The sequence below is a fragment of the Copadichromis virginalis genome, linkage group LG23 (genome assembly GCF_057382275.1).
Source record: "Copadichromis virginalis isolate Kocher_CV1m ecotype Utaka linkage group LG23, C_Virginalis_male_GT1.1, whole genome shotgun sequence".
In the NCBI taxonomy this organism is placed as follows: domain Eukaryota; kingdom Metazoa; phylum Chordata; class Actinopteri; order Cichliformes; family Cichlidae; genus Copadichromis; species Copadichromis virginalis.
This window is the reverse complement of record NC_140639.1, coordinates 6,250,898-6,270,877: the sequence shown is the minus strand read 5'-3', so window position 1 is coordinate 6,270,877 and position 19,980 is coordinate 6,250,898. Positions and strand designations below refer to the sequence as shown.

The window sequence follows — 19,980 nt, the reverse complement described above, 5'->3', positions numbered from 1 at the left end:
CTTACTCAGCCATAAAGTTATCTAAGTGAATTTGATTTGTCTTGAATACAACAATCAGTCTTAATTCTCAGTCAGCATTTCATGCAAACAGTTTCTATTATTGATATTGATCTTGAAAAGAAACATTGGTTTGCCTGAAAGTAAATAAGCTTTCACCACATTAACTGAATCAATGTGACAGTCGAATAAGTGACACTCTAATTGGCTTTATAATGCAGAGAAGACGTATCCACGCACAGTGCACAATCAAATATGTGCTGCGTCATCGGAGGACTGCGGGAACGACCCACAAACACTGGTGGTTCCCCTGCAGAGTGAGAGAACAGCAATGGGACTGGAAACAGAGAGAAAGGTGGGGGGTGGGGGGTGCAAGAGAGAGGTGAGTGCTGCTGCAGATCAGCGTTTAGCCTTGCTGAGGAGTTAAACGCTTCACAGCATCACATCGTCATCATCCAGGCATTAATCCTGTTGTGATAGCCATGGTAAGTTCATACACTTCTATACTCGGATAGTATGGCTCTGCTCGGCAGTTCTGTGTGCTACGTTACCGTGCAGCTGCAGGGATGATCATTGGACTAACCTTGAGAGAAATGATGCAGCAGGGCTGTTTATAGTGTGCAATGTGCATGTACAATAGCTGCTGCTTTAGTTACTCTGCTTCACTGAGGCCTGAATTCATGTTCAGAATTTATGTGGTGCACCAGAGCTGTTTCATAGGAAGTGATTATTCACAGGTGACGCTGACATTGCAGACCTCTAGCAGTGCATGCAGTGGCAGCATTTGCCTTGACACCTTTAAGATGACTATTATAATGATTTTATTCCATACACAATGAAGTGAAACTCTGACCTCTGCATATGCAGAGTGGTTTGCATTGCACCATCCCCTCGACCAATCATGGATATATTGATGCAGCAGAAACACTGGTGTCACATGCTGGCTCTGTCCATGCATTACACACTCTCCTGTGCAACAATAGCATTCAGGGAGAATTGTGTTTATTTATTTATTTTTAGCAAAGTTACCCTTTTGTGGTACCTGCCAGAGAACAGGTAATAACAGTCCTTATGTCTAATGTGTATGATAACAACAACAAATACCACATTTATGTTTTTCTTCAGTAGCTGCCATGATGTTTGTGTTGTTCCTGTGTGTAGTCTTTTGTTTACTAGCTGGCTGCCTCTGATCCAGGACTTTTCACTGAAAAAAAAATCTTTAAAATACTTCCAGTTCTTAATTGAGACACATGGCAGTGCAGATAAAAAATAGCAAACAAGCTATAAGTTTAAACTATGCTGTGAGAACTATGCTTCTCTTTTGTGCTGTGACTGTGAGCTAAAAAATTGATTAATATAATTGATTGTCTGTTTTCAGCCATTTGGTTACCAGCTTCAGTGCAGAGCATTTAAACAGGCAATATATGCATTTTCTGGTTGAGTTTTATTATTGCTGGAAAGTGCTAGGAAATGTTGATTTTATCCTACTTGTTTAGGATGTATCAAAGTTGACACTGTCAAGCTCAACTACTACAAGGCACTGCCAGCAAGTTCTACTAAGTTGTTTCCGATTGCGCTGGTTGTCATGTATGAGCTGTCCTTTCTTGCAGTTCTCAAAGGAGCTCCAGCCTCTGATCTTTGTGGCATTTATCCTGACTTCTGCTCTCTCGGTATCTTCCTCGCCTGCTGGCATAGAGAAAGGAAGGAGGAAAGTGGTGCATGTTCTTGGTAAGACCAGTTAACACTTTCATTTGTATGAACAATTACACTTCTCCAAGGTGAGGAGATCTTGATTTGCATTTATCTGCTCAATAACATGAATGATATGTAGAGTTTCTTCAGGATTTTTTTTTTTTTTTTTTACTAAGATAGTAATAAAAAGTTGGTGGAAAAGTTACTGGAAAAATCTGAACAGCTTTATTAACCTCAGCTGGGTTATCTTAGAGTCCAAGCAAAATAGACTTCTTTAACTTTTTATGGGCTTTGGGATCCGGAGCTCTCCACTAACTCTCCAAACTCAGTGCACCTGTATTCACATTAATATATAATATATTCCACATCCCACAGTATTTTGTGCAGAATTTCTTGGCAATTGCGATTTTATTCATTCATTTCCGTGACATTGGGCTGTGCAGACAAAACCGCCTTGGCCATTTTGTAACAATGATAATCTTCACAAGCAAAGCTTTCACTTTTGTTCATTATCAGAACTGTGAGCACCCAATTAAACACTGCCCACCTGAGGACCGAGATAAACGTTTGTCTTGTCAGAAAAATAGAGAATGTCAAAGATTAAACTATTGACTGCAGTACTTCTGGTTGTCTATATTACCTTCAGAGTAAAAGCTAAAAAGATCTATTTTCTCTTGAAATAAAACAGTTTAAAATAATTGAATTCTTGCTGTTGTTCAACATAACGTTTATAATTTTATTTATTCATGTAGTTTATGTGTTACAGACATGCTGGTACTTCGTGAATTTATCAGCTTCTAGATACAAATAGGTACAGGTTCGTGAAGCACACTCACTCTCAGTTCATGACAGCAGTCATGGGGTGAAAGTGAGGGTACACCCTGAAAAGGTTGCTGTCTGTTGCAGTGCTAACACAGAGAGGTGGACAATCATTCAGGCTCACACTGATACCTACGGGCAAAATAAAATGACAAATTAAGCTAACAAGCATGTCCTTGGATTGTGGGAGGAAGCCAGAGTACCTGAGGAGAAGCCCCTAAGAGAGATCCACACAGAAAGACCACTGGTGACCTTTCTTGCTGTGAGGTGAGGGTGCTAACCACTGTGTTGCCCTAAAACACTTTGATACTCTCGTTTTCACTAAGTGTGGCACTGTGGATTATGGCCAGACATCTCCACTTTGGTCTTGTCTGTTCAAAGGACATTGTTCTTGCAGTCTGTTCACATGCAGCCCTGCAAACCTAAGCCATGATGCAATGCTCTTTTTAGAGAAAAGTGGTTTTCCCCTTGCAAACCTTCCAAATAGGCTGTAACTGTTCAGTTCGCCCTTTCACAAATTTTACATTTGACATGCAAACTGAAGCCTGCAGAGTTTGAGATGTATCTTTTGTTTTGCACATTCTGACTTTGGGGTGAATTTGCTGGGATGTCCACTCCTGGGAAGATTGGCATCTGGCTTGATTGTTTTCTACTTCTGAATAATCTTTGTCACTGCAGAATGATGGACTTCAAATTGCTTGGCAATGGCCTTATTATTCTTCCCCGACTGATAGGTGGTAACAATTGTTTCTCTGTCTTCCGTTCTTGGCATTTCGTTAACACACACCTGAATGTTCCAGACCAGCAAGCTGCCAAGATTTGATTTTATAGAGATGCTCAAACGTTTTGATGACCATTTAATCAAGTGCATTTTATTAGCAGCGCCTGGTTGTGACTTTCCCACTCAGTTCCCATGGAAGCAGTAACGGTGAATAGTTTTTCACACATTGCTTTTGCATTTAAACAAACAAATAAACGATTAATGACTATTTTTAAATGCAATATGCCACATTTTGTTGTTCATCTGAGGTTTTATTTACATAATCTTTAGGCCTGTTAAGGACAAAATGTTTCTTTTTTTCTGTCCTGACATGCAAAATCCTAAAACTGAAATATGATGTACTTTATGTTTCATCAATTCCTATTCCTTTTAGGTTGTTTCTAGACTGGACATTTTAAAACATGATGGAAAACTTAAGTCAGTCGGGTACTGGCTCACTTGAGTCACACACTTGCTTTCTACTCTTTTTCTACACTGTGTTTAGACTAGAAGATGAATGAAATAGTTAATGTTGAAATCCTCTGTAGGCCTAAAATCTGATCATCTCCAGAGGAGTGGTTTATTTGAAGAATTTCAGTCAGGCTTTTTCAGTTCATCACAGCACAGAAACAGCATTAGTGAAGTTTACAAATGATCTTCTTATGGAATCTGACAGTGGACTCATCTCTGTGCTTTTCCTGTTAGACCTCAGTGCAGGTATCACTCACCACATCATTGACCATAATGTTTTACAGGTATTAGAGGTTACGTGTTAAAGGTGTAATTATGTACTTCCACAGGATTCGATACTGGAACCAATTCTATTTTCATTAAACATGCTTCCCTTAGAAAGTATCATTCAAAGGCATAACATACATTTTCATTGTTATGCAGATGATACTCAGCTTTATCGATCAATGAAGCCATACTACACAAAGCAAATCATTGAACTACAAAAATGTCCTAAATATTTAAAGATCTGGGTGACCTGTTTCCTGCTTCTGAATTCAAATGAAACCTAGGTTATGAACTCATCCCCAAAAAACCTAGAAACATGGTGTCTAACTAGATGCTTGCTCTGGATGGCATTACCTTGGTCTGCTGTAGCACTGTCAGTAACCATGGAGTTGTTTCTGACCAGGATGTATAGGACTACTTTTGCGTTTGCACAATGTCTTTAAGATTAAAAACTTTTCTCAGGGTGATGCTGAAACTAGTTCATGAATTTATTTATTTCTAGGCTGTACTTTTGTAATTTACTATTATCAGGCTGTCCTAAAAAAATCCTTGAAAGGCCTTCAGTTTAGCCAAAATATTGCAGTGAGAGTACTGACAGGACTAGAAAGAGATAGCATATTTCTTCCATATTAGCCTCTTCATTGGCTCTCTGTTAAATCCTTCTCCTCACATACAGGGTGTTGAATGATCAATAATCATCTTATCTTAAAGACCTCACGGCACCATATCACTCCATCAGAGCACTTTGCTCTCAGATTGCGGGTTTTCTTGTGATTCCTCTGTAATTAGAAGCAGAATGGGAGGCAGAGCCTTCAACTTTCTGTGGAACCAGCTCCCAATTTGGATTCAGGAGATAGACACCCTCACCACTTTTTATAGAGTAGGCCTAATACTTTCCATTTCAAATCAAATCAAATCAAATCACTTTTTATTGTCACATCACATGTGCAGGCACACCGGCACAGCACATGCGAGTGAAATTCTTGTGTGCGAGCCCCACAAGCAACAGAGATGTGCAAACACAACAACACAAACGAGCAAAATACAAGAATGGCCAACCTGAAACTAATAAATATATGTACAATATATAATAGTGTATGCATTTCTGGATGTGTATACTAAATATTTTCCTACGTGTGATAAAACAAATAGTTAAGGCTGCATCAGGTGACCCTGATTCCTCCCTTAGTTATGGTGCTGCTGGGGGCTTCCCATGATGCACTGTTTTTTCCTCACTCACCTCTTTTCACTCTGTGTATGTTTATAAAACACTGTGCATTTAATCATATTGCCTGTACTGTCTCCTTTCCCTCATCCCCAACAGGTTGAAGCAGATTTCAACAGATGAAAAGCCATGCTTCCATGGCTGGTTCTGCCTATTCTTCCTGTTAAAAGCGAGTTTTTCCTTCCCACTGTTACCAAGTGCTTACTAATAGTGGGTCATCTGACTGCTGTGGTTTTCTCTGTATTATTGTAGGCTCTTTACCTTACAATACAAAGCGCCTTGAGGCAAGTGTTGTGATTTGCCACTATTTAAATAAAACTGACTTGAATGAAAGTCCACATTAAATTATGATTTAGAAGCATAAAGCAGCCAAACAATGTTAATTTAAGAAAAGGTGAAGTGAAGATGAAACAGCAGGAGGGTTAAAACATTTGCAGATCCCCAGAGTAAACAGTGTGACCCTTTTTAAAAGTGACTGATGAACCCCTTGGATCTGAAAACACTATCACTGCTGGAAATTTTTAAAACCTAATGAAAATGTTAACTTTGTGTTATTTGGCTTAACATAAGTATGTCACAACATAACCTCCAACGCTGAGAAATAATGCGCTCAAAGTTTTGATTAAACATCACTTGATGCTTTTATTTGTGATGGTGATAAACAACTTTGCAGAGACCAGTAAGTAGTGACAGGACTAATTGCTGGCTGGCATGGATAATTGTAGGTGCCTTTATCTGGTCACAACATAGCAGAAAACCTTTTGCAGCTGCTCATTAAACATTTTAAATGTTTACCCCACACATGTTGTGAGTCTTTGGTTGCCTAGGTGCGTGTGCACACAGAGCGTCTGAACAAATGTCTGCCAAAAATGCTAAACAGGTCTTGTTATTGTCCATTTGGAGGAAGAGGACTGTGGTTACCATTAGTCTTGGGTAATTTTGGTGAATCGCTCTCTGCAGAAGTGGAGGTTAAAATTGTAGAGTGAGTAATGTCATGATAGAGCAGACAGGAAGATGAGTGTGCTGCTTGCTGGACCCTTCTGTAGGAAAAAAACGTTCTCCTCTGTTGATATGCTCAATTACCGGAGCAGTAATGTGATGGCACAAGTAAACAGCACACGCTTTATTAGCTGATGCTGATTCAATTTTTGCAGGCATCTTAGAGAGATAAGCCTCACAAATAGATTCAGAGACTGAATTTCATGATTACAGTTACAAGTATGGGTCGCATATTTCCCAAAATAGACTTCTGTTTAGTAATAAGAAAAAGAAATATTAGCCACAAACCTGCATATAAAAGAATATATTACTAAAAATCTTCCATCAGTAGCAGTGAAATAAACTGAGCCAATTTTCCCTCCTTCTTCTTTCCTTTCAGAGGACGACACTGGAGCCGTGATTGTGCAGACTGCCCCTGGTAAAGTGGTGACACATCGGGGTGGCTCCATCACTTTGCCCTGCAGATTCCATCATGAGCCGGAGAACGTCGATCCTGCTCGCATCAGGATTAAATGGACCAAAGTGACGGACACGCTGCAGTTCGAGGACGTCTTTGTAGCACTGGGAAAGTAAATTCTGCATCGTTATTCTCAGTTGATTCATCTTGCACTTTTGTTTTAACTAATTATGATTTCATGATTTTTTTTTTCCAAATTTGCTTTAGTTTCGCTAATTTTATTGATAAGATGCACTGACATAATAAACTCTGTCACACACAGTTTATCATCCAAGTATTTTCTCAGGTTGGAGCATTTTTCAATCATTTTGCTAACAGCAGCTGTTTTGAGGACAATGAGTGTCTTTCAAATCTCTCCAGGCAGCAGCGTGTGTTTGGATCGTATCGTGGCCGTGTGTTTCTGGAGCAAGCAGGACCAGGCGACGCATCGGTGATCATCCAAAATGTCACGCTGGAGGACTATGGACGCTACGAGTGTGAGGTCACTAACGACATGGAAGACGATACAGGATTTGTCAACCTTGACTTAGAAGGTCAGGCTCTGGGCCATTTGTAGTTAATTTTGTTGAAATGTTCAGTTTATTTGAGTTCACCGCATTGCACACTGTTATACTGTGAGACCTAAATGCCATCTTATATGCATGTATTTTTAAAGTCATTTTAAATGATTTTTTAGTTTGCTTTGTTGAATTTGAAGATGAAGATTTTTGTTCTGTTATATAATGATATTATTATTAAATACTGTTATTTAAAGGTATACTTATCTTATTGAATTTATGATTTCAAATTTGTTTTTGTCTTATTAAGTTAACTGTCATACTGCATTTTAATTGATTGATCTATACATTTTACTTATTACTTGTTACTCTTCTTTACAGCATTGCTTCAGCTCATTGTTTATGCAGAGTCATCTCAAGGTGCTGCCCCAGCATTTTGGACTTGAATTTAACACTAGAGACTTTCTCCTGGAGACCCTTCCAAACAACCCATTTAGCATACTAACAGAGGCCTGTAGAGTCTGAGATGTAGCTCCTTGTTTCTTCTTCTTCTTCTTTCTTTTAGGGTCTGACCTTGTGGTAAATCTTCTAGGATTTCCAATCCTGGGAAGATCAGCAACTGTCTTGAATGTTTTCCAGTTGTGAATAATCTTTCTCACTGTACAATCATGGACTTTAAATTGCTTAGAAATGTCGTTATTATCCTTTCAAGACTGATGGACAGTAACAATCGCTTCTGTTCCCAGTGTGTTAACACACATCTGAATGCACCAGTACAGCAAACTGCCAACACTATTTTTATAGAGTTCCTCACGCTTTCTCACGATCCGTTAATCAAGTGCACCTGGCTGCAACTTTGGCTTTTAATTCCCATGGAAGCATAAAGGGTGCACCTTGTGTTTTCCAAGACAGCACATATCTCTTCACTTTCTCTCTTCATTATTCATTTTTTTTTTACCTGACTCTATATGTCTGTGGTGTTTAATTTAATTTTAATTGCTGCGACAAAGGAATTTGTTAACTTTGGAATAACTAAATACCTAAAATAAATCTTATAATTTTAATGTCTGTATGAAATTCAGAAAAACTAAAGACATTTACAGCTTCCTACTTTGATTCTGTCGCCTGTAGGAGTGGTCTTTCCCTACTATCCCCGTGAGGGGCGCTACAAGCTCAACTACTACCAGGCTGAGGATGCTTGCAAAAAGCAGGATGCCATTCTAGCTTCTCATTCTCAACTGCACAAGGTGAATACACATACTTTAATTGAATTAAACATGGACGGTATGTCATACTGAGAAGGTATTGCTAGTTAGGATGCATAGAGATAACACCATCCATAGTACATTAGTCTACAGGTACTTTTTTAGTTATTACAATATGCTTACTTACTGATGTCATTAACTTTTTAGAGCAGTAGTAAGTCTGGAATTAAGAATATGGAGATCAGGAATTTTACTGCAGGTCAGTCCTCCAACTCTTAGAGGCTTTATGGAGTAAAGTCAAGTGCAATGGAGTTATGTCACAAGAGATAAACTGAATTTGTTCCCCTCTATAATTTCTTTAATCCTTTAGATCGACCCACTGACCTACATTATCTTCTTCTGCAGGCATGGCTGGAGGGACTAGACTGGTGTAATGCTGGATGGCTGGAGGACGGCTCAGTTCAGTACCCTATCTCTCATCCCAGGGACGAGTGCGGACGTAAGGACACCCCAGCTGGTGTTCGAAACTACGGCTATAGGCACAAAGAAGATGAGCGTTATGATGCTTTCTGCTTCACTTCCAAGCTCAACGGTGAGAGATGGAGATACATGACATACATGACAATACAACAAATAAGAAGTGCTATCAAGTATCTGTGACATGATATTAAGAAAGAACAAAAGCTTTCAAGTGCTACTTTGTCATGCTGCTACTTTTAAAAATAGGATGTTTCATGAGTGGTAGACCAGGGGGAAATGAGATCTCTGATCTCTCCCTGTGATCTTTGAGGCCTTAGGCCATTGGTTTTAAATCAGGGTATGTTGATTCAGCCCTGCTAGGGCCACAGTGTCCTCTGGGTAGAAAGCCTTGCCTTTCATCTCCCTGTTCTTTGATTTACATCACATTCCCACAGAGAGTCTGCACATGCTACCTTCATGTTCACAAGCCTAAACAAAAAAAAAAAAAAGAAAAGTAAAAGAGTTTTACTGGAGGAAAGGTATGTGTAGTCAAAAGTTATTCCAGAAAGACACCTTGGCTCAGAGTAGACAGTATATAAAAAGCCCACGTTGATTATTATAAGAATAAACTGCTATACTCAGATTTGCAACTGGCAAAATATTTCTTGTTGGGGGAATAGGCAGACAGAAAGACTAGAAGTTAAATGTACCTGCCAAGGAATAGTACAACCTTCTAGAGTTTATGCTGGTATGTAGCCCCTAAAGAGTCATAGATACTGAGCTTCACATTTAACTCTTAGTGAGAAGAAGTTCGGCTTGTTGAACTGTTCAACTGCTGTGGTTTGAGTCTGCATCCGTGTTTAAGAAGTTTTAAAAACAGTTAAAAATGATTTTATTGAATCACAAACTGTTTTAAAATAACCAGTGCCTTTCCTTAGTGAGAAAAAGGTGGTTTGACAGAAACCTTAAACAATTGCTCATGGCTTCCCTTGTGTGTTAATTACTGTGGACAGTCTGTTGTGGGCAGGAGGTTTGAGCAGCGGTTGTGACCGATGCTGTGTCTCGGTCCAGCTGAAATGCATTTACTGAAAGTCCACTGGGGAAATATGAGACAATATTCTGCCTCTCTAATAGCCACCAGTCACATAAACAAGCATAAAATCAATAACTGAGCCAACTGCAAAGCTTTGCTCACTGAGATGATTTTCATAAACCGTTGGCTTTAGAAACCAGCAGACGTTTATTCTTGGTTAGATTGTTTATTCTGTGCTGCTTTCTTAGGTGAAGGTACTTGTGATTCAGCTCAGTTCAAACTAGTTAGCTTATCAGGATACCGATATACTTTAATATACTGCCAGGCGAAAAGTCTCCTCAGAGGTATGAAGAAAGCAAAAATTGAAGCATTTTAAGAGTAATTTTAGACTTCTGCCTGCTGATACAGTATTGCCTTTCGATTTTTTGAGCAGCAGCCCAGACGGTTGTTGGAATGACTTGATATTCTGAACACAATCAGGCAGAGAGGCCAGGAAAACTGTGAATATCTACCCTCAGGGCTTAGCTTGTCTCTGGGGCTTCCTTCTCTCATTCGCTTCTCTTCTGCCCCCCTGAACAATGCACTGACTCTGTTTTCCTTCACCTTTTAACATGTTCTTACAACAAACAACTTTCCTTCGCCTCTCTCTTTTTTTCCGCCTTAGGCAAAGTGTATTTCCTCAAGCGCTTCAAGAAGGTGAACTATGCGGAGGCGATTAAGGCGTGCATTCGAGACGGTTCAGTGGCGGCCAAAGTGGGTCAGCTTTATGCAGCGTGGAAGTTTCAACTCCTGGACCGCTGTGAAGCAGGCTGGCTTGAGGATGGCAGCATTCGGTACCCCATAGTCAACCCCCGTTCTCGCTGTGGAGGATCCCAGCCAGGAGTCCGAAACCTTGGCTTCCCTGATAAAAAATTCCGCCTCTACGGAGTCTACTGTTTTCGTGAAAACAAGGATGAAGCAGTGGGTGGAACTGGGAAGACAAAAAGCACTATAGCGAGTTTGACAAAGAGGAAGAGCAGCAACAGCATCCCCGTGAACGCCACAAAGGCGATTTAAAGTAGGAAGACTGAGAGCAGGAGGGGGATGCAATTTCAGATTTGACTGTCGCCTAGCAGCCAGATTTCATTCATCACATTTAAAAAAAAAGCAAAAAACACTCAGAGACAAGATGCACTCATTTGCAGAATTGCCAGAGAGAATAACAAGGCTGTGTAAAATTAAGGATGACATCTTTATAAGGGTGGTTTTCCTTTCGTTTTGAGTCATTCAGCTATCACGAGTGACTGTTAGCACATCTGTACCCGGAAAACTGCAAGAATTAATAGCGGCTTGATCATCACTCAGATCAGAGAGTCTAACATAAATGATCTTGTTTACATGTGTGAGTGAATCATGCTTTGGACCCCGCTGTGATCCTGATGCCAGGGTGAAAATATTCATTACTGAGAGAGAAATGGGATGAGCTGCATGGCAGGCAGAAAAAAAAATATCCAAGATTCACAGTTTTTATTGTACCTGCCTATATCTGATTGGTTGCTTGGTGAGCAACCCTCTGCACAATGTCATTAAGACCTCACAATCGCATCCTCAGAGCTGAAGAACAAGTAGTAAATGCTGAACTAGAATAATTGCACTTTAAACACATAGTCCTTTATTAAGGCAGCACCTTAACGAAAACCTAAGCAAGCATGTATTGTTTGGCTGCGAGTAGATCACAGGGCTGAATTAACATGAACACAAGCTACAGTAATTGCTGTTGACTGCACAGAGCCACCGATTGCACTGTCATTGCTAAATGCAGTGATCTTTATAACTGAGGATGTTTGCAACTACTGAATGAATGGATATTCAAGAAGAAAATAAAAGTTTTGGTTTGAACTTGTGTCGGTGCACTTCTTTCCCTCAATGATGAAATCTTTCTGAATTTGGGTGAAAACTGAAATGAAATACTTTCAGACAGAAGCAATGCAGTAAACACTGTACATCTAGACTGCTTAGTTGAGTAGTGTGTAATACTCAGCAGGGCAGTAGTATCTTAAAATTTCACAGGTTGTGCATTCACCAGAAAGGAAGATGTCAAAATTTGAACATGGTTGTCGAACTCGCTGCTGTATTTTGCTTTTATATTTACAGCTTCTTGCCGTTTTAGCCACACATTAAAAACTTCTACTAAAGTGAGGGTGATAGTTACCATGCATGAATACCAGACAATAGCAAAACAGACAACAATGCTGATCCCTGAAAAAAGTCTGTTGCTGTTAACTAGCTACAGTACCTAGAATTGGCACTAAAATCGACATTACATGCAGTCATACCTGCCAGTGTACCACACTCTTTACAACTCAAAATAACAGACCCAGGGATAAGTATGGAACAAAGTCATTTAAAACAAAACAAACCTGATAGTGGTGTTGGAAGAAAAAGCAGAGGAGCAAAGTTCATACCATTAAATTTCCACCCAACTTCTTAGTTTTCAGTCTCACGTGAGACTTAAGATTTTTACTTTTGTGTTCATAATCAATTTTGTGGGTGTCACACTAATGTTTTTTGTGCTTTTGTCTTCCTCGCACGTTTGATTGTTTGCCAGTGACAGAAGCTGCTGAGCAGCGAACACAGCTCTGAGCGGAAACATGTTGGCACTGCACCAACACAGCAGAACAAACCATGTCATCGTCATAGCAACAGGCAGCTTGTAATTAAGTCAAGTTCATGGCAAGTCCAGCACCATGAAATAAATGCTGTCCGTGACAAACAATCACCTCTGTTTGCTACATGTTGACGTCTTTGTGCCGTTTTTTTTCCTTTGAGATGACGTCAATCATCAAAGGTGAAGATTCTAATGATTTGCTGAGCACTTTACCCAGTCCCATTAGTTTGTTCTACTTTGTGACATTAGGCAGAGCCACTAAATTAATGAGCAAAGTCCTACTTGATTAACTGTGGCATTTATAATTTATGAAGGATTGCGTATTCTGCACATCAGTAATGAAGTAATTCAGCTGTTTTTTTTTATTGTGCTCGGGATTGTGACGGTAAGCCATTTGATATTTACAGTGGATGGCATTTAAACAGCATCTCGATTATGTAAGAGTAAGGTCACTGTAAATAAGAGGCGATATTTTAGACTCTGACTGCCAACTCTGAAATGAAATGTGCACACTATGCTTTTGTGAACATAATAGCAGTAACTGTAGCCACCAATCAAACCAATTTTGTGACACCAGCACAAACTACAGACACAACAGGCCAGGCAGGCGAAAGTTTGACGAGACAAAATGGCAAAGCTTTTTTAGAATCCCTTTATTTAAAATGAAAGACTGAACAGAAGTGAGCTTTGAAAGGAAACCAGAAAAAAAAACCCTACTCAAATTTTTGAACCGGTTTGCTCAGAGTATGACCGTCGTACTGCTTTCATTTCATAAGGTCCTTTCACCGCCTTTTCTTTTGAGCATGAAATGAAATTAGGTGACCCTGTAACAACAGAACTGCCACACAGTGAATACAGAGGAACGATCTGGTGCTGGCTCTCATTTATCAGCCTGTGACAGAAGTCAGGCCCTCCGAACAGCTCTGAGATGGAAGCAGAAGGGTGGGGTCAAGTGACAGAAAAGAAACACGAGAAACAAAATGAAACAATATAGCTGACGTACACTGATATTACTGACACATGCACCTCACAGGTGTTTACTTGTAAGCCTGATTACACTTTTCCCTGCACAGATGTATTCTTCCACCTCAGACGTTTTAGACCTTTACCATTTCTTTAGGCCATTACATCAGATGTTCCCTTTCACTAGTGATACAGGGGCAACAAAGCACCATAAACAATAACTCGTTTACATTTGAGTGGACAGGCACGCTAAATACCTCAGCCCTGAAGTGCAGCCATAGTTAATATTCTTAATTACATCTCTGTTTGCTCTGTGTAAATATACACTTGCTAACTACTTCATTCTCTCCACCTGTTCAGGTGCTCGTTTACATACACATCTAATCAACTACTCACATGGCAGGAGTGTAATGCATTTAAGCATAAAGTTGATTCAAGTGACTTTAAATGTATAATGCATGGTGGTGCGGTTGTTAGCACTGTTGCCTTGCAGCAAGAAGGTGCTGACTTTGACTTCACAATCTGGCCGGGGCCTTTCTGTGTGTGTGTTTGAATGTCCTCCTCGTGTTTGTGTGAGATCTCTCTGGCTTCTTTCCACAGTTCAAAGACGTGCAATTAGCGTGGTTAGGTTAACTGCTGATTCTAAATTCCCCATAGGTGGTGTGAATATGAGTGTAAACAGTCTCTTCGTGTTAGCCTTGCGACAGACTAGCAATCTGTCCGGGGTGTACCCTGCCTCTCATCCTCTGATTATGATAGCTCCAGCCCCCCTCCCTCCGCGCAACTCGATTAACCAGAAGAGCATCGCTTTACGAAAAACACGTCAAACTGTGACACAGATGGGTTACAACAGTCATGCCGAGTGTAATTCCTGTCATCTAAGAATTAAGGCTACACTTTACTTGGGCTCACCGAAATTGGACCCCAAAGATTGGAAAATTGATGAGTCTTGATTATTGTTGCAACATTGATATTGGAGTGTCAGAATTTGGCATAAACAGCATGAAAGCATAGCTCCAGCTGGCCTTGTATCAACAACTCAAGCTGCTGTTGGTTGTGTAACAGTATGTGTGATATTTTCTTGGCACACTTTGGACCCCTTAGTATTAATTAAGCATCAGTTAAACAGCAGAGCCTACCTAAGTATTTCTTATGACCATGTCCATCCATTTATGCCCAGAGTGTAGCCTTCTTCTGATGGCTGCTTCCGACAGGATAATATGCCATTCCACAAAACTCAGATCATCTCAAACTGTTTTTTTGAACTGTACTCAAATGGCCTCCACAGTCACCAGATCTCCATCCATTAGAGCACCTTTGTGATGTGGTGGAGATTTGCAATGATGGGTGTGCAGCTGACAAATCTGCAGCAACTGTGCAATGCTATAGTGACAACATGGAGCAAAATCCCTGAGGAAAGAGGGTTTCCAATATGTTAAATGTGTCCGGTGAGTGCATAAAATGTAAAAATGGTAATAAAAAAAGATGACCTGTATCTTTTTCTAATCGCATTTCTTACACATCATGAGGTAAATGAATGATATGACAGATTTTATAAGGATTTCATAAGCACATTTTAGATACTTACAATGATATTTCATACAGGCTACAGTATATAAACAATAATAATAATAATGATAAGACTTTATTACCAAGTCTGGATTTTATTAAAAGACATATAGGGTAATAAGAAAAGCTTGTCACATTGAGATTAATTGCTCATCTTGTCCACTGATATCTCTTTTTCCAGCTGCAGAGATGATCCATTGTAACTCCTTCCTTTATTAAAGCTTTCTGTGACTGAAGTTAAATTCATTATTCATAAACCTAAAGACTGGCAGTGCAGCAGTTCTTAAACTGAAGACACAACTGACACAAATTGAATTATTTTAAACATTACAATAAATTAACACTGATGATCCAATATAGCTCATAATCTTTATTTATAGAGCTTTTTAAAATATAAATGTTCATGCTGGGCAACAGCTTGATAAGAAGCAGAATTTATCACAGCAGCATGATGTTCATAGCTCACCTGTGGGTTACATATCAGCAGGTTGTGGCATGAAATAGAAATCCAATTACATTAATAGTTTGTTTTCCAGAATCATCTGCTGCGGTGTCACTTTCAACTGTAGGAAGGTATTATCACCTTTCCTCTCATAAAGAAGGGCAATAAAAGAAGCACTGAAGCTTTTTTTCGTTACTTTCATACAGTGAGAATTTCATTGTCTCGCATTATCACTGCTGCACAGATATTGAGTCAGTTGATTCTGAATGAAGCAACCTGGTAGTAAAATTGACTATTTGACAGAAATGTCAGTGAGTCACAAACACTAAATGTTACAGGGTAAATACCATATTGTACTGAGGGATTGATTTCACCTGCGCTGAGGACGTTGGTGACCCTACCTTTTTTCACACTTGACTTTCCACATGATTGAAAGGTGTATTAATGGTGGCTGCAGTGTTCTTATTGGAGGTCCTGGGTTTGTGCATGTTGGTGCTGTATTGACTCAGAGTTTTATGGTTTGAGAAAATAACTAACACCTAACTTATAATAAAATCAGTTGGTTCATACTTCAGCACACTTTAATCACTAGTGGCCACTTTGGTATGGGGTTCATTACAACTGAAGAAGGACCTTAACAAAGACTTGTACAGCTCCTGAAGTTTTTGAGGTGAACAAACTGGAAATGTAGGACTTTTTCTGGGTTTTGTGTGTTATCTATTTTATTATGGCAGCATCAATCTGAACCAAAGCCAAGTGTTTCAATTTAAGTCTTCATCTGTGAGATCAGACCTGCTGGCTTACAAGCTGCTTTATAACAGACCCAATGCACTCCATAGATCAGTTACATCGCAGTTGATCAGGCTCATCTATATCTATGTCACTTACCTGTATATAAACTACCTGTCCCCACTATTTTCCTCTCAAATTAGCACCATCTTGTGGTGTGCTTCATTGGCACACTGTGATGGACTCATCTAAAGAATTTTTGGTATCCATCCCGTTTAAACATGAAAGTATAAGTTCATCAGTACAAACTCAGGTCATAACAAAATATTGGACACTACCTTTACAGGGTGTTTCAAAAAGAATCACAAAGTGCTTTAAAGGGGTAATAACTGGAACACACAATGTGCTGTTAGAAAGAGATTTGTGTATTTCATGTGGTGTAATAACAGTAAAAAACAGTTGGAATGTAAAAATATGGGATGAGTATGACTATCATACGGACATACGCTATGTGTCCAGAGGGAAACACATTTATTTAATTAAATTCATTTTTATTTATACAGCGCCAAATCACAACAACAGTTGCCTCAAAGTGCTTTATATTGTAAGGTAAAGTCTACAATAATACATACAGAGAAAAATCCAACAATCATATGACCCCCTATGAGCAAGCACTTTGGCGACAGTGGGAAGGAAAAACTCCCTTTTAACAGGAAGAAACCTCTGGCAGAACCAGGCTCAGGGATGGGCGGGGCCATCTGCTGGAGAGAGCCAGAGATTAATAACACGTACTAACCCTTTAACACTTGTGCAAACTGTAGGTTTTTAGTGTAAAACTATATATTTATGTTTTTTTTTTTTTTTTTTTACATCAAGTTTCTATGTGAATTATTGAAAAAAGCCTTTTGATAAACTCTCTATCTAACCTTTATACTCCCTCCTTGCTTATGGTCACATTTTTCAACCTAGCTTCCTCTTCAACAAGATATTTTGTGGAAAATTATCACACATTATCTACTATCTACAGAGCTCCACCATGACATGGGTGAAAATAATAATATTCCATGGCTGCAAGTTCATAAGATGTGGGAAAGTGATAACTAAATTAGGATCCTAGACCACATATAAAATCTGATGTTTACTGACCACACAGGACAGGCTTCATAAAGCTTTTATTACACAAAGGATAAATAGAAGATTTAATCAACTTTTATTTAACACTGGCAGGAGTTTTAATGAGATCTTTGAGTAGTTATCATGTTGTGAGATTATTCTAACATACAGTTATTGAAGTCTTTACATGAGGCTTCAGCTTGACACAGACTTTAAGCTATGCAGTGCAATCCTGAGGAACTTCAACACAGAAACTGTGTTATTTTGGCAGGTCAGGGCTGTGAAAGAGTATACCTAAAAAAACCCTCCACACAGCCTACAGGTGCCAGATGTTAGAATTGAACAGATGAGAAAAAGATCTGAAAGTACAAAGCAAAGGAAAATAAACTCAAGAGAGAAACCAGCGGTAATGACATCACAACAACTGAACAGCAATGCAGCAATGCAGCAATGAGACTGAGACAGGGATCCAAAATAAGATCACTCAAGAATCCAACTCTCAAAACAACCCACCTTAGCGATCATGTCAAAAAGTTGTCACGATAAAGAAAAAATTAAGAACCACAATAACCATTAAAAATCAGCAGACAGATATGCATATAAGCAGATGTTCATGGATGTACTAGAGACAGTGTTAGTCATGTTACTGATGGCATGCAGAAAAATCAGTTTAAGTTACAACCCAAATTCCCAAGCTGTAAAAAGAATGCAGTGTTTAATTCTCAATAAGACATAAAACATATTAAATGTTTAAAATGCAAAAGAAAAAAATAAGGTCACTTTGAATTTGATGGCAGTAACAGGGCCATGTTTACCACTGTGTAGCATCCTGTCTTCTTTTAACAGTCTTATTTGTAATGATGTCATGATACTCCAAATATTTTAATGTGGTGAAAGGTCTGGACCACAGGCAGCCCAGTTGTGCAGCTGGACTAGATGAAGCTATGCTGTTGTAATAGATGTACTATCTGAATTAGCAGCGTCTTGCTGAAATATGAAAGGCCTATGAAAAAGATGTCACAAAACCTGTATATATTTTACTGATGCTGCATTTCCAGAAGTGTAAGCTGCCCATTCTATAGGCACTAATGCCCATGAGAAATGTGGGCTTTTGAACTGAGAGCTAATGACAAGCGGTACCATCCCTTTTCTCTTTCTGGACGATGGGATGTCCACGTTTGTCTGACCGCAGAACAAATCTTCCCTCAACTGTTTCTTGTTAGCATCACTAACTTTTCCAGACTTTTGTTTCTCCAGTCCCAATCCTTTGAAACGTTTTGCCATCAAATCCAAAAATCAGCTAACATCTCTGCTTTCTATGTTGTACTGTCAACAAAATATGGGTTTATGAGATTTACAAATGACTGCAATAATAATAATAATGATGATAATAATAATAAGCAATCAATATGCATATTAGAACTTGTGCTTACTTGCCAGTTTTTACAGTTTGAATGCTGCTTTTCCCCCCCAATTGTTCAACTCTTCTTCTCTACACCATTTTTGAAATTTATCCAGGCCTCATCTTTCATAATAACTGTGCAGATCTAACCCAGTGTGCTCAGTAAATATGCAATATAAAGATATAGGCATAATTTAGTTATAATGTGGCCATAGCTTATTAACTCAAGGCTTATCAACTTAAGGCCACAACTTAATTGTCCATAATAATTCATAACTACTGTAATTACTAATCTTATAGCCAGATTATAATTTTTTACTACTGATAGCATGTCATCACTGAGGCTCTGTGGACTACAGATAGTGTGGTTATGTCCCTGAAAACGGCTTGCTGAAGGGAAAACTTGACACTTCTGCTGCTGGCTCTCATCTTCCAAAGAAACTACAATCCTGCCCTGTTTTCTCAGCATGTGCTGTGCCAGTGTCACAATAAATAACAAAGAAACCTCTACTCTCTTTGGAAGCTTATTAATGCTTTCGTAATATATTCCATGATTAGAGGGAAACTAGTATCAGAAACTTTCTACAAATGTGTAAAGACACCATTCATTTATTGACCTTTGACATTACAAGCAAAGATTAAACTGATGCAATGTCCCTGAGACGATCCCCTTAGGTGTTAGTTATATTTTTTATTAATCACTTCTCAACATTTATATGATTTAAACCAACATGGCCCCATATTCATGCAACATGAGCCCATGGGAAATAGATTTAGAAATTACCCAATCCTTCTGAACAGTCTCTCATAGCGCCTTGTGTGTTCTGTGTGTAATTTGGCAGGAGAATGCTGGTGATACGTATTATGCATCAGAAACACTTGGTTTTTGGAGATGGTTAATTGGCTAAATTGTGAGTACTTTTCCTCGAGAGTGAGGGGCATTTTTAACAGGCAGCAGTGTTCAGTTTAATGAAAGCGTTAACCATCTAATGGAGTGCACTGCGGCTAATGAAAGGGAGAGTTTACCCTGACATCTATAGATGCTTCTAAAGATAGTGAATTTTAGTTTTACCACAGTCCAGCCTTCAACTTTACATTGGCTGTCATGCTGATGCTGGGTCCTTTCAGCTCTCCCGGATTGGGTCGAAAGAAAATAGCAGGAGGGTAATGAAACAGTCTGAGTGAGTGTGTGTGTGTGTGTGTGTGTGTGTGTGTGTGTGTGTGTGTGTGTGTG

At 39.2% G+C, this 19,980-nt stretch overlaps 1 protein-coding gene across 1 annotated transcript; it reads left to right on the top strand.

The window, feature by feature from the left end:
• The first annotated feature begins 280 nt into the window (after positions 1-280).
• hapln4 (hyaluronan and proteoglycan link protein 4) lies at positions 281-11,759 on the top strand. Its single transcript, XM_085448855.1, has 7 exons — positions 281-482; positions 1,608-1,725; positions 6,610-6,799; positions 7,048-7,220; positions 8,316-8,431; positions 8,795-8,981; positions 10,546-11,759. The coding sequence occupies exons 1-7, from the start codon at positions 480-482 to the stop codon at positions 10,935-10,937; spliced, it is 1,179 nt and encodes a 392-aa protein (XP_085304981.1). The 5' UTR covers positions 281-479; the 3' UTR covers positions 10,938-11,759.
• The last annotated feature ends 8,221 nt before the right edge of the window (positions 11,760-19,980 follow it).

What these genes read in the sequence shown, in the direction of transcription:
- hapln4 (XM_085448855.1), top strand. An exon ending in GAAAGTGGTGCATGTTCTTG is followed by an intron (nt 1,726 to 6,609) that starts GTAAGACCAGTT and finishes CTTTCCTTTCAG; the next exon opens with AGGACGACACTGGAGCCGTG. An exon ending in GTCTTTGTAGCACTGGGAAA is followed by an intron (nt 6,800 to 7,047) that starts GTAAATTCTGCA and finishes AAATCTCTCCAG; the next exon opens with GCAGCAGCGTGTGTTTGGAT.